At 41.3% G+C, this 14,369-nt stretch overlaps 1 protein-coding gene across 4 annotated transcripts in view; it reads left to right on the forward strand.

Moving 5' to 3' along the window:
* The first annotated feature begins 4,530 nt into the window (after nucleotides 1-4,530).
* Nucleotides 4,531-14,369, forward strand: part of GBF1 (golgi brefeldin A resistant guanine nucleotide exchange factor 1) — a 173,611-nt gene continuing 163,772 nt past the window's right edge. For all 4 annotated transcript variants that reach the window (XM_032231642.1, XM_032231643.1, XM_032231645.1 and 1 more), the window contains exons 1-2: nucleotides 4,531-4,709; nucleotides 9,403-9,508. In XM_032231642.1, the coding sequence (XP_032087533.1) occupies nucleotides 4,642-4,709; nucleotides 9,403-9,508 (174 nt within the window). In that variant the 5' untranslated portion in view covers nucleotides 4,531-4,641. The remainder of the gene's footprint in view (nucleotides 4,710-9,402; nucleotides 9,509-14,369) is intronic.

The following is a 14,369-nucleotide window of genomic DNA, read 5'->3' on the forward strand; positions in this document are numbered from 1 at the left end:
TTGTTAACTAATTTTGTAATAATGAAAGAATTATTTTAAAGTAACCTCAATTTGGTCTCATCATTTATAGTTCATTTATTATCCCAAAGGGTAATATGGAGTCCGATTTTTCTACGCGAGTCTCTTCATCCGAAACGCGGTCCAATCGGTTTCGTCCAGGAGCTCGCGCGCTCTCCCTTTCCCATCTGCCGTCGTCCATCTCCCTCCCCTTTAATCGAAACGAAGGCTGCCCTTTGGAGGAGGAAACCCCAGCTATTTCTCAACAGCCCCAGAAGCGCTTTTCGGCTCTGGGATTAGCCACGAGCCAGGGGAAAACGGACCCAGTACCCGGCGCACCACCCGAAATCAATCCGGCCACGGTAGACTCGGACCGTCCCGCGCTTTTGCTCTGGCCTGGCCAACCAAAACCCACGCGAGGAAAGGGAGCAGAGCCAGCCGTCTGCCCTCCCTGGACAGCAGCCGATTTTAAGCCTAATCCGACTGTGGGCCGCTTCGTTTGTCGCCCAGCCGGAGGCGATCCCGGGCAAACGGCCTCTAGTTTGGGGCGGCGCGGCCGAGGGGGAAGCGACTCTGCTTGGAGAGGGAGCAGCACTTACAGCTCTGCAGTCTCGCCGCGCCTCGGGGCTTGGGGCGATGCGAGGCTCCACCTCACCCCGACACCTTCGGCGCCAGGTCTGCTCCGCCGCAGCAGGGAGAAGGAGCCGCCGGCCGAGTGACTACCTTGCGCGGGGAACATCGGCTTTATGGATGGAGCCATCGTCGCCCCCAGCCAGGCGCCCTCGGGCAAGGCTCTCCTACCCCGCCCCATCGCTCGCTGCGTGCCGGCCGCGGAGCCCCCCGCCCGCCTCTCTCCTAGGTGTGACTCCAAACCACGCCTTTCCCCGACAGCTGCTTCCCAAGGCGCTTCCCAGTCGAGAGGAGGGAAAGCCTCCGGGAAAGAAAGGGCGCGAAGGGGGGAGCCGTCAGGGGAAAGAGGCTCGGGCCGTCCCTTCCAAGGAGACGAGCTTTCTGAGCACTCGGGGTGAGGGGGCAGAGCGAGCGAGCTGCTGTGAAGGAGATGCACCCACGGGCACAAGAAAAACAAGCGCCCTAGCAAGCCTCGGTCCTTTCCTCACTCCTCGATCAATAGTGGGGAAGCGAGAGAGTTTGTGCTCCATCTCGCTGGTTTCCGCAGCTACTTTCATTGGAGCCATCCCAGCCACCATAGCTTTGACTTTCTTTTCGAGGAAATACGAGGAAAAATAGGACAGGATAAAATGCCTTTTCTAATAAAACTTCCCTGCCACCGAAAAGCTATTTCCTAGAAAGCGATGACCACCTCAAAGATTTAAGCATTCTCCAAATTTAACTATAACTTGTACAAAAAGTTTGGAATAGCTTTACTTACCTTAACCATCGTTCTGTATATTGTTACACTGTGGACTAAGGTTAACAACGTTTTTTGAGCTCCAAAACTAACTTTAACCCCCCTCCTCAAATATGTAATACCTTTGATCTCTCCTCAACTTGATGCAAAACTTTTCTAGTTCCATTTTTGTCTTTATATTATATAAAAATTGAAAATTCAGCATTCACTAAATAATTTATCTGTATTTCAAGGATATACAGAGAGAGAGAGTAATATTTTGTATCTGGTCAACAACAATACAAAATAAAATGTGGTTTGTGACCCTTTGTGAATAACAATTTGCACTCTGCCGTACACTGCAGAAGTGTAGGGTTGGTCCATTAAGTTGGTCCATTCTCTAACCATCTGATTAGATACCAGTCAATTTATGACATTTCATTGAATAGGATGTTGATAGGAAGTTGATAAGCATGTTGTTGATAATCTATTTGAGATATGCAATGGGTGCACTTGTCTTTTATGCTGGAAATGAAGGATCATCCCAGTTAATTTGAACAGCTGTGGTGCAAGCTGTAGTGAATTATATTATTTACCAATTTTTATACATACATACTTCTAAGTTGTCCAGAATTAGTGGAATAATAGCTTGTAAGTGTATGAATTCTTATTAATCAATAAGGAAGACTTAGACACAGGAGTAAGGAAAGTCGTTACAGTATAAGCTAGACTTCTTAATGTAAATTAAAGTTGACTATTACACACAAATCTGGATTGTTTACAAATCAGATTTTAATAAAATAAAGGGCAAGGCTAATGTATTTGTCCCAAACTCCCTTCCAGTATTTGGAGGAAAGGAAACTATCTCTCCTCTTCAGAAAACGTGGCATATTAAATGTCTTCTATCTCAGAGTTTCCAAACCTTTTTGGCTTTGGGAACCAGTGGGGTGGGGGGCAGGGGGTGGTTCCACATGTGCAATGGGCAAGTGGATGTGCATGTGCAGCATCATTGCCATGAACAGGGATACATACACACGAACTTCCCGCTGCTATACTAACTCCAAGGAAACAACCACTATGTTGTCTAAATTTGATACAGCATTGGTTATATGAGGAAGATAATTAGAACATGCTGTTGATCTAAAATAAGTTAGACTCATAGACTAAGCTTTACCTTGTTATGACTGAAGTTGCTCTCTTCCTATATTTTGGTAACATATCACAAGCAAATGAAGTGATGGCCCTCAAAATGTCAAAACACATTGGGCAGTATATCCTTAGTCAAAAATTCTAATAACTTTCTGATTCTATCATTTTAATGAATTTGACAAAGAATTTGCTACCTAAAACACATAAGATACCTAATAAATGCTACTTTGACACTGACATCTCTTAGTCCGTTCCTGAATATTGGTGTCTACCTCTTGCACTTAGCTTTGACAACATAAGAGGACTAGGTGAAGGTAAATAGAACCATGTTCCAAAGAACTATCATAGCATTGTCTGCAGTGAAAAGGGTGCAAGGTGTTTTCCAGCTGAGGATTCTAAAGTAATACTGACTGCTGAGCCATCCTACTGTGTAAAACCCCTTAAGCCTCCATCTCATAGGGATGCAGCTGGACCCAGATAGAGTATATTCAGTGGTCTAGGCCTTGTTCTTCACTGTGTGTGCCTATAATATTGCTTTCATCTTGTTATCAGCCTATGAATGAGGAAGCATTAAGTTTCCCTTAGGCTTAAAGTAGTATTTTCTCACTTCAACCAAATGCTGTCTGTGGCTGTACTGAAATGAGTACCTCTAACTTCCTTAGGTGTATCATCCTTATCCTCAAAAGTCAGGGATTGCAATGACTGAGAACAGAAAGCCCATTGCAATGCAGCTGTTAAGGTATTGAATTGCAACCAGGAAAACATTCCTCTAAGGCTAAACTGTGGAGGTGTATCAGACCAGGTGAGGTTGCCGTCTCCACAAGTCAATGCTTCCACGACAGGCCAGCAAGGCATCAATAACTATTTATAGCCTGTCTTTATTATTTTTACAAATAACCAAAGACAATGAACATATCCAACTCATCTTCCTCCTCCTATTTTCCCCCACAGCAACTTGCGAGGTGGGTTGGGCTGAGACTGGCCCAAGGTCACCCAATTGGCTCAAGCACTAGACCAAATTCCAACCATTGATCGAACCTCTATGCTCACTTTTAAACCTCTTTGCTCTTACAAAAGTGCTTCTTCCATTGAGGACCTGCACATTTCACGAATCAAAAAGAGGGCCGTGAAAATATTTACAGACCTCTTGCATCCTGGACATAAATTGTTTCAACTCCTACCTACCATCAAAATGATGTCATAGAGCACTGCACCCCAGAACTAGACACAAGGACAGTTTTTCCCCAAACGCCATCACTCTCAAATGCCATCACACTCCCAAATAATTCCCTCACCACTGTCAAACTATTCACTAAGTCTGCATTACTATTACTATTAATCTTCTCATTGTTCCTATCACTCATCTCCTCCCACTTATGACTGTAACTTTGTTGCTTTACCCTTACAATTTATATCGATTGTTTCCTAATATGATTTGATTATTTGTACCCTATGACTATCATTAAGTGCTGTATCTTATGATTCCTGACCAATGTATCTTTCCTTTTATGTACACTGAGAGCATCTGCGCCAAAGACAAATTCCTTGGGTATCCAATCACACTTGGCCAATAAAGAACTCTTTCTATTCTATTCTATTCTATTCTATTCTATTCTATTCTATTCTATTCTATTCTATTCTATTCTATTCTATTCTATTCTATTCTATTCTATTCTATTCTATACACGTCTGTTGTTTTACGGTGGAGGCTGAAAATGTAAAGTTAAGATGCGATGGAATCAGGCACACAGTTGACAACCGCTACCCAGATTACATATCGCCACAACCGGGCACTTAACTGTCATGATATTTTCTTAAACCAGGATTTGGTATCAGATATTGGTAAATGACGTGTCAATTAACTCATCTCGTATTTGATTGGTTTTCCTACAGTCTCTTCCTTAGAATAGCAAAACTTCAGCCTGTCCCTCAGTCCAATCCGTTGATTCGATTGGAGAATAGAATCTTCTGTCATCTCAGGATGATTCTCGATTGGCTACTTGGATGCCCCCCCCCCGCGTAGCGTCACGCAGCACGTTCGGTTGTGGTCGGTTTCCACGTCAGGGAAAGAGCGGAGCCGGTGTCTGTGGCTCCGAGGCCGTCTTTCTTCGGCTACAGGGGGGCCTCTGGCTGACCTGCCGCCCGAAATGCCGAGACGCCTGTCGACGCCCGCGAAAGCCGGCCCCGTGGTGAACGACGCCGGATGGATGGAAGGGTGAGCGAGGGAAGGAGGGATCCAAGTTCCAGCTGGGTTTAGGCCTGTCTTGCCGGCGGCCGCGGGGTTACCAGCGAGTCCAAAGAGCCGAGCGACGTGGTTTCCCTCCCTGCCGCCTCTGAGGAGAAATTGTTTCCCCTCCGACTACTAGTACCGGCGGCGGGGCGGGGATGTCGGGCGGCTGGAGACCTCCGAGGCTAGGGAGTCTTCCGCGAATCACTAATAAGGGTCCGAAGGTTGAAATCCAATGGTCGAGAAGTAGGGCGGACTTCGGAGTGTGTCACTTACGCTGCATTGTGTGAACTGATTCCTCGGCAATTCAGCCCAACGGCCTGCCTTTTTTTATTAGATCGAAAACCGGCGGTTTCGCTGGACAAAGCCTGGCCTTCAAGTTGGTTGGTGTCTTCAAACTTGACCACTTGAAGACTTGTGGACTTCAACTCCCAGAATTCTCCAGCCGGCATAATTTACTCTTTTTTAATTCCAGAGAATTCTGGGAGTTGAAGTCCACAAGTCTTCAAGTGGTCAAGTTTGAAGACCTCTGATCTAAGTGGAGAGATTGCAGAGGAAGGGATTACTAGAGAGTAAATTATGCTGGCTGGAGAATTCTGGGAGTTGAAGTCCACAAGTTGCCAAGTTTGGGGACCCCTGAGCTAAAACGTGGTCCCTACCCGCCTCGCTGTCTCTCCCCCCCTCTGCCCCCCCCACCGTTGAGCGTGAAATCTTTTTGCTGAGTGACTTCTTGGGAATTGGGGGAAAATGGAAAAGAGGTCCAGTATTGTACTTGTAGGAGGAGATTGGGAGCAAGGTAACTGTGAGCTGTCTGGTTTGAACTGAGGTCTGAAGGAGTGATGTTGCTTTTGACAACTGTTTCCTGTTCTGTAGTTTGGTATGGATTTCGATTTAGGGACCTGAGTCAGAAGCAGAACTTTGGGGAGTTTCCTCCATACATTGACAATATCTCCCTATCCATTGGCAATGTCTGATAGAATTACCTAAGTTCTAGCCATTATTGAGTTGCTAGAACAGTAGCAAAGAAAGGTTTATATTACCTCAGTGATGGTTGACTGCTGAAAAAAATGCTAGAACGCATTATAAATTACAGATAGAGAAATAGTTTAAAAATCACATTGTACTGAGTTAACTGTATTGGCTAGTTTTGAACCATGTCGTGACTTATTACAATGTGTTAAATTAATTTCTCAATTCAATTAGATTTGTAGTCTATCCATGAGCTCTACCCATTATTCATTCAAATCTAGTTATATACTATCTTGATTTATTCAAAACAATTGTTGGATATTAAAACTGTCGATTATAGCACGAATTGGACTACTTCGTTACTTTTTGTGAAAAGTAAAATATTGCAATTTTTGTTTTCTTGTCAATCTATTTTAGCTAGTTTTAGGTTGTATGAAATTAGCAAATAGGAGATTGTAGATCCTTGTTTAGGCACATATATTGAAGATTACCCGCATTATTTTGTTATTAATTAGGCATAATAGCATGGTTGGGCCTGTTACACAAAAAGATTTGTTGCTCTCTGATGAGTAGATGGGTTGTTTTATATCATTTGAGTCACTAAATGGGATTCAGTAAGGGTTATCAATGCTGACATATTGTTAATATGTACAGATGCTAATAAAAGTTTACTAATTTATGTTTAGTTTAGGAGTTGTATTCTAAAAGGTAAAATGGATATATTCAGCTTACTGGAGACTTGATACTCAAGAAGTTTCTTAATAAATACAAATCTTAAAAGTACTCAAATTTTATAGACTTCTTGTACTGATGCTGGTGTGATACTGCTGTTTTTAAAAATTGAGGGCTATAATTTACATGGGATTACTTTTAATTATGATTCTTTGCTTTATTGAATATTTCAAAGATTTTCTTCTTGTTCCAGGATTATTGTTTTATTTATATTTTACTTGTACAAAACTAGAACTAGTCAATTATTTTAGTAATTAAAAATGAATTCATTTCTTGATATTACTAAGTTAAATTTAGTAAATAGAATGAGCGATGTAATTTGAAATCGAATAATCCCTGTACTGAGAAAACTTCATATAGCTCTAGTATATTAAAAAATGTTGCTTTAGTTTCTGGGATATAATAGGAATTCTGTTAGTGCACTGACAGGTCCACTGCCTAAAAAAACTGGTTTTGGGATTGGAGGGGATAAAACTGCTTTTGCTGTTTGTTTCTTTCAGGACTCAAGTTGTTTGGGATTTATGTTTCTTGAGGTGTTTTTTTTTCTTTGCTCCATTTTTTCCTATATATGTTTTACTCTTCTAGAACTTTCGTGAATTTAGCATGAAATTCCCCATTTAGCCCCAAAGTTTGTGATAAGACTTAGGCCCTCCCATGCAGTGTAGCAACAATTTTTCACTTTGGCTAGGATTGCTGAAAGTGTCATTCAGCAATATCTTGAATTTTTTAAAGTTTCCTTTTGTAGGTATTAAAACCTATTAAATATCTTCAGTTTCAGTTTCAGTTTATTGGGATTTATATGCCGCCCTTTTCCCTGAGGGGACTCAGGGCGGCTTACAACCACAGGGGGGGGGGAGGGGGGGGTGCAAGGTCAAAAACAAAACAATATGTGAACAAAGAAAGATAGTAAAACACAACTTTCATTCAACAATCAAACACTCGGGCGGGTGAATTGGAAGCCTATCCCCAGGCCTGCTGGGAGAGCCAGATCTTGAGGGCTGCGCGGAAGGTCTGGATAGTGGTGAGGGTACGGATCTCCATGGGGAGCTCGTTCCACAGGGTCGGAGCAGCAACAGAAAAGGCTCTCCTCCGTGTGGTCGCCAGTCGGCATTGACTGGCAGATGGGATTCGGAGGAGGCCCAGTCTGTGCGATCTAATTGGTCGATTTAGGGAAGTAATCGGCAGCAGGCGGTCTCTCAAGTACTCAGATCCACTACCATGGAGTGCTTTAAAGGTGGTCATCAGTACCCTGAAGCGCACCCGGAGACCAACAGGTAGCCAGTGCAGCTCGCGGAGGACAGGTGTAACGTGGGCGAACCGCGGTGCGCCCACTATCACTCGCGCGGCTGCATTCTGGACTAGCTGCAGTCGCCGGATGCACTTCAAGGGCAACCCCATGTAGAGCCCATTGCAGTATTCCAGTCTAGAGATCACAAGGGCTCGAGTGACTGTTGTGAGAGCCCCCCGGTCTAGGTAGGGCCGCAACTGGCGGACCAGGCGAACCTGGGCAAATGCCCCCCTGGTCACAGCTGACAGCTGGTGATCAAAAGTCAGCTGTGGGTCCAGGAGGACTCCTAAGTTGCGGACCCTATCTGATGTTCTGCCAGTAGAACTGGTATATATGATGATGTATAAAATGTATAAAATTTGCTTTTTAGGAATGTGTTTAATAAAACTAATTAACTTAGTTAACTTATTTATATTTCGGAAGCCACAGCTAAGGGATTTGATAAACGTTTATCTTGAATATAGACTACAAATTTTTAATATGGAATATAAATGGAGTAAATGCTCCTCAAAAAAGAAAAAAGATATCACTATGTGAGACAATTGAAACAAGATGTAATTTGTTTACAAGAAATATGACAAAAGATGTGAAGTATTTGATCTATAAAACTATGAGCAAAGAATTTATATCAGTGGGTTTAAAAGATTAATAGAGTAATTTTGTACATTAATCCACAATTAAAACTGAAATTATTATTTACTGTAATAATTCAGTAGATAAAATGTTGCAATTGAGGTTGAAATGCAACAGATTAAATCTTTAATTATTAAATAATTGTTGCTGTTTATGTTCCAGATGAGCATAAAATGAAGTTCTTTAATCATTTCATGGACCAATTGATTACTTTTTATATGAGAACTGGTGCATGATGGGGTATTGAAATAGAGTAGTTCCACAATTTGATAAAACCTCAAATAAATAAACTTAATCAAGACAAAATACCTAAGTCTTTTTAATATGATGGACAATCTAGCTTGTGGATATTTGGAGACAGAGGTATGGTACTCCAGAGAATACACTTTTTTTCAGAATGCCTTGTATCTTTTTCAAGAATTGATATAATATGAATTTCTAAGAATCTTTAAATAAGATCTCTAGGATGGGAATTTTATCTAGAACTTTTTCTCACTACAATCTGATCAGTTTGATGCTTAAGCAAAAATCTTAAGCATCTTGTTAAAATTTTAAGGTCCCCATAGGCCTTGGGCTTTCTTCCTACCTAGCCACTCACCCATCCTGAATGAGACTGGCTGCAGCACACACCGCTTGCAGGCATTTGACTCCTTTCTGAGAAGCCTAGCTGGCTGATGCCTCTTGGCCCATGGTGTAGGGAAGGGAGTTGTAGCACTCCTACAGTTGTAAGCACTAACCGCTGCAACTATCAGATATTCAGATATTCAGGCATGGATCATGTCCCCTGCACATGCCCCCCCCCCCCCCCCGCACATGCCCCGTGACCCCCACGTACAGGTGCCCCCACACACATGCATGGCAGAGACCCAACAACCAGCTGGCTATCAGGAGGCGCATGTGCATGTGCAGCAGAACTGAACTGGGGTGACGGCTTGTGTGCATTCAGACTGCTCTGGTAGATCATTGCTACTGTCCCTAAAAATGTCTTTTCTAATTATTTGATCAAATGTGGGGAATATGCCTTTTGGATGGAATAGTAACTTGATGTCTCTGTTTTAGGACTACCAGGATTGTAGATAAGAATATTTACACTGTACAAGGTGAAATCAATACAGTAATAGGAGCCATAAAACGCAGTGCAAGATGGAGTACTCATGTACGTTTGGTAAGTTACTAGAAATGGAAGAATTGTTTTAATTAAATCCAAATTTGTCTAATAGAATTTATCTTTCATTGTTAAGTATTTAAGAGAAATTACAATAATTAATAATCCCATGTTAATATTTGCAATTTTAATCTTTTGTGTTGGACCCAGTAACTTGAAATGATTTCAGAAGAATCACAAATTTACAACAAGCCCAAAAGGAATGATAATCAAACATTTATTAATTCTACATAAGAGGTTAAAATAAAAGTCCAGTGATGAACTTGAAAATCTGGTAAATTAAATCCACCATTCTCATAAAGCAACCTCATTGCTTATGGAAACCAAGGGCTCTTATCAATCTGTGCAACATACCTAATAGGAATTAGCATTGGAATTCTTCTTGAAATGCATCATTCTACAAGTTAATTTGACTACATTAATCTTGAGATTCAAAGGCAGTTTTAATCTATTTATACCCAGTGCAGTTTCATCTATGCCTTCAGATATATTTTATTCAGTGTATTTTAGGCAAAATAGCATCCCAAGTATTTTTTACAATCCAAGCTAATTGTAAATCCCAATTTTTGATAGTAATCTGTAGTTATTTTAGCTATTTTTCTTTCAGTATATACTAAATATAAGATTCATTTATTTATACAGTGCATTCAGAAAGTATTCAGGTCCCCTTCACTTTTGTCAATTTTGTTACACTGCAGTCTGATTCTACAGTTGTTGAAATTCATTTTTCCCCCTCATTAATCTACATTCAGTACCCTATAATGACAAAGTGAAAATAGAATTTTAGAAATGTCTATAAATTTGTTGAAAAGAAAAAAAAACCTGAAATATCACATTGGCATAAATATTCAGACCCTTTACCAACAACACATGAAAATTAGTTCTGTGCTTCCCATTTCTCTTGATTATTGCTAACATGTTTCTATACCTTGAATGGAGTTGACCTGTGGTAAGTTAAGTTGATTGGACCTTATTTTGAAATGTACACACCTCTCTATAGTCCTCACATTTGACAATACATAGTGCAGCAAACCAAAAGCCATGAGGTCAAAGAAACTGCCTGCAGAACTCACAGACAGAATTATTGTAAGGCACAGATCTGGGAAAGGTACAGTAAAATTTTTTGTTGCACTGAAAGTTCAGCAAAGTTCAATTATGGAGGCACAGTGGCCTCCCTAATTCTCAAATGGAAGAAGTTTGGCACAACTAGGACTCTTCCAAGAGCTGGTGGCACCATCAAACATAGCAATTGGAGGAGAAGGGCCATAGTAAGAGAGGTAACCAAGACTCCTGGGGAACTGCTCTTCTGGTTTCGGCTGCTCCCACATGTCCGTGCCGGGGAGCTGCTCTTCCGATTTCTTGAAAGCCCACTTGGAGTTCGCAAAAAAACACCCGAGGAACTCTCCGATAGTGAGGAACAAACTAAGCCCACTTTCATGTGTTTTTTACTGAGGAGAGGCTTCCATCTAGCCACTGTGCCATAAAGCCCAGATTGATGGAGGGCTACTATGATAGTTGTCCTTCAGAAACTATCCCATCTCCACACAGGATCACTGGAGATCAGTCAGAGTGATCCTTGGGGTCTTGGTTACCTCTCTTCTCCCCTGATTGTTCAGTTTGACAGGGCAACCAGCTCTTGGAAGAGTCCTGCTTGTGCCAAACTACTTTTGTTTCAGAATTATGGAGGCCACTGTGCTTTTAGGAATTTTCAGTGCAGCAGAAATTTTATTGTAGCTTTTCCCAGATCTGTGCCTTGCAATAATCCTGTCTCTGAGCTCACCAGGCAGTGTCAGGTGGCCGCCCCAGTTCTGTTTAGAGAAAAAAATATGGTCTCTGCATCGATTATAAATCTCTGAACACTGTTTGCATGGAAAATATGTACTCCCTTCCCCTCATGAAGGATATGCTAGCCCATTTGGCAAAGGGGAGGATTTTCACAAAGTTGGTCTTACTACCGCATTAGAATCAGAAAAAGGGATTAAGTGGAGAACTTTCTTTGATCTCATGGGTTTTGGTCTGCTACAGTGTGCATTGTCAGCTGTGATGCCTTCTATAGAGAGATATGTGCCTTTCCAAATCCTGTCCAATCAATTTAATTTACCACAGGTGGACTCCAATTAAGGTGTCAAAACATGTCAACAGTGATCAAGAGAAATAGGAGGCTTCTGAGCTAAATTTCATATGTTGTTGCAAAGGGTCTGAATACTTAGGCCAATGTGATATTTCAGGTTTTTCTTTTCAATAAATTTATAGATATTTCTAAAATTCTGTTTTCACTTTGTCATTATGGGGTACTGAATGTAGATTCATGAGAAAAAAATGAATTTCAACAACCGAATAATCAAACTGCAGCATAACAAAATTGACAAAAGTGAAGGAGGTCTGAATGCAATGTAGGTTTTATGTAGCTATTCAACTGAAACAGTATGACTTCACACAACCTCAGTAACCTGAAGTAATGTTGTTAAAGTTGTCCAAAATACCCTTAGTATGTCAGAATATAGCATATTATAACTTTTTTCCTATATTACAACTTTTTCTACTTACTAATAAAATTAAGACAATATTTTGTTGTGTAAAATAATGGCAGTGTAAAAATGCAATTCTTCTAAGAGATAATAAGGTTCCAGGCTAAAATATAATTATCCTCAGACTAACAACAAGCACTAACTACAACTATGTAGTGGCATGAGCATATGAGTTAGCTATTATAGAAAGTACGTGTGGACTGGAATAACAGAGTTGGAGGGGACCTTGGAAGTCTTCTAGTCCAGCCCTCTGCATAGGCAGGAAATGCTACACTACTTCAGACAAGTGGTTATCCAACATCATCTTAAAAACTCCAGTGCTGGAGCATTCACAACTTCTGGAGGCAAGTTGTTCCACTGATTAATTGTTCTGTCAGGAAATTTCTCCTCAGCTCTTAAGTTGCTTCTCTCCTTGATTAGTTTCCACCATTGCTTCTTGTTCTACCCTCAGGTGCTTTGGAGAATAGTTTGACTTCCTCTTCTTTGTGGCAACCCCTGAGATATTGGAACACTGCTATCAGGTCTCCTCTAGTCCTTCTTTACATTAAAGTAGACATGCCCAGTTCCTGCAACTGTTCTTCGTATGTTTTAGCCTCCAGTCTCCTAACCATCTTTGTTGCTCTTCTCTGCACTCTTTCTAGGGTCTCCACATTTTTTTTACATCGTGGTGGCCAAAACTGAATGCAGTATTCCAAGTGTGGCCTTACCAACGCATTATAAAGTGGTATTAACACTTGATGTGATGTTGATTCTATCCCTCTGTTTATGCAGCCTAGAACTGTGTTGGCTTTTTTGGCAGCTGCAGCACACTGCTGGCTCATATTTAAATGGTTGTCCACTAGGACTCCATGATCCCTCTCACAGTTACTACTATTGAGCAAGGTACCACATACCTTTCCCTTTTGTTTTTCTTGAGTTGTTTTCTCCTTGAGGATTCCAACTATGGAATCCTTCCCAAGCTCTCTCTTAAGTTTATTGAAATTAGCTCTCTTAAAGTCCAAGACTCTAGTTTGACTTTGTTCTACTACTTGTGTTTGTATAATGTTGAATTCCAGTATTACATGATCACTTGCCCCCAAGGTTCCTGTAGCTTCAACACCTTCTATCATTTCCTCTCTGTTAGTGAGAATTAAGTCCAATATGGCTGATCCCCTTGTTCCCTTCTCTACTTTTTGGGAAACAAAGTTGTCTTGATAGGTTTGTTAGGAACCTGTTGGATCTTCCCCTTGGTGCAGAATTTGTTTCCCAGTTGATGTCAGGGTAGTTAAAATCCCCCATTACTATTGTTGTGTGCTTCCTACATACCTTAGTTAGCTGACTAGCAAAAAGTTCATCTACTTCCTCTGTTTGGTTGGGTGATCTATAGTATAGACCCGTGATGGTGAACCTATGGCATGCGTGCCAGAGGTGGCACGCAGAGCCCTATTTGTGGGCATGTGTGCCGTTGCCAGCTGCTCTTCTACTTTTTGGCACCCACATGTGTGCTGGCCAGCTAGTCTTCACGGGTGCTGGAGCACCAGAAAACAGCCAAAAATGGCCTGAATACAGCCTGAAAAAAAGGCATGTGTGCGCCATCCAGCTGGTTTTCAGGTTTCCAGTGCTCCGATGCATGCAAAGATCAGCTGGCTGGCACACACATGCACACTAGCCAGCTGGTCTTTGGGTTTCGGTGTAGTTATTTCTTATATATAGTGCAACTCCACCTCCTCTTTTATTTGGTCTATTTCTTTTAAATAATTTAAATCCTTCTAGCTGTATGTTCCATTTGTGGGTTTCGTCCCACCAAGTTTCTGTAATAGCAACGATATCATATCTGCCACATTTACTTGAATTTCTAATTCACCCTATTTATTCCTCATACTCTGTGCATTGGTGTATAGACATTTGAATCCATTTTGAGTGACCCTGTGTTTACTGCCTATATAATGTTGTGCCTGACTGCCCCTACTTTCTTGCCACCTGTTTGATTAGTACACCTGGTATGGCACTCATGATTAAATACTTGGTTTTGCTTGACAGCAGGGGTGATAATCTTACCTGCACAAACATCTATGTTACATGCACTGATACCCCTATGAATTTTAGATTGCTGGGGACAGAAATGTTCTGTATCAATTAATTCTCTGCCCCCGCTGTTCAGTTTAAATGTTTATCCAGAAAATCTGTGAATTTAATTTCTTCCCTTCTGTACTGTAAAGGGCAAGATGTTAATATAGCCATATCATGATTCATATAATGGACATGAATACTGAATGTTATCTTGAATTTTGTATAAGGAGAATGGTTGGGCCAGATGACTTATATATGCTTGAGAAATTCTATAGCTCCTCAAA

The sequence above is a fragment of the Thamnophis elegans genome, chromosome 15 (assembly GCF_009769535.1).
Source record: "Thamnophis elegans isolate rThaEle1 chromosome 15, rThaEle1.pri, whole genome shotgun sequence".
NCBI classification, from domain to species: Eukaryota; Metazoa; Chordata; class Lepidosauria; order Squamata; family Colubridae; genus Thamnophis; species Thamnophis elegans.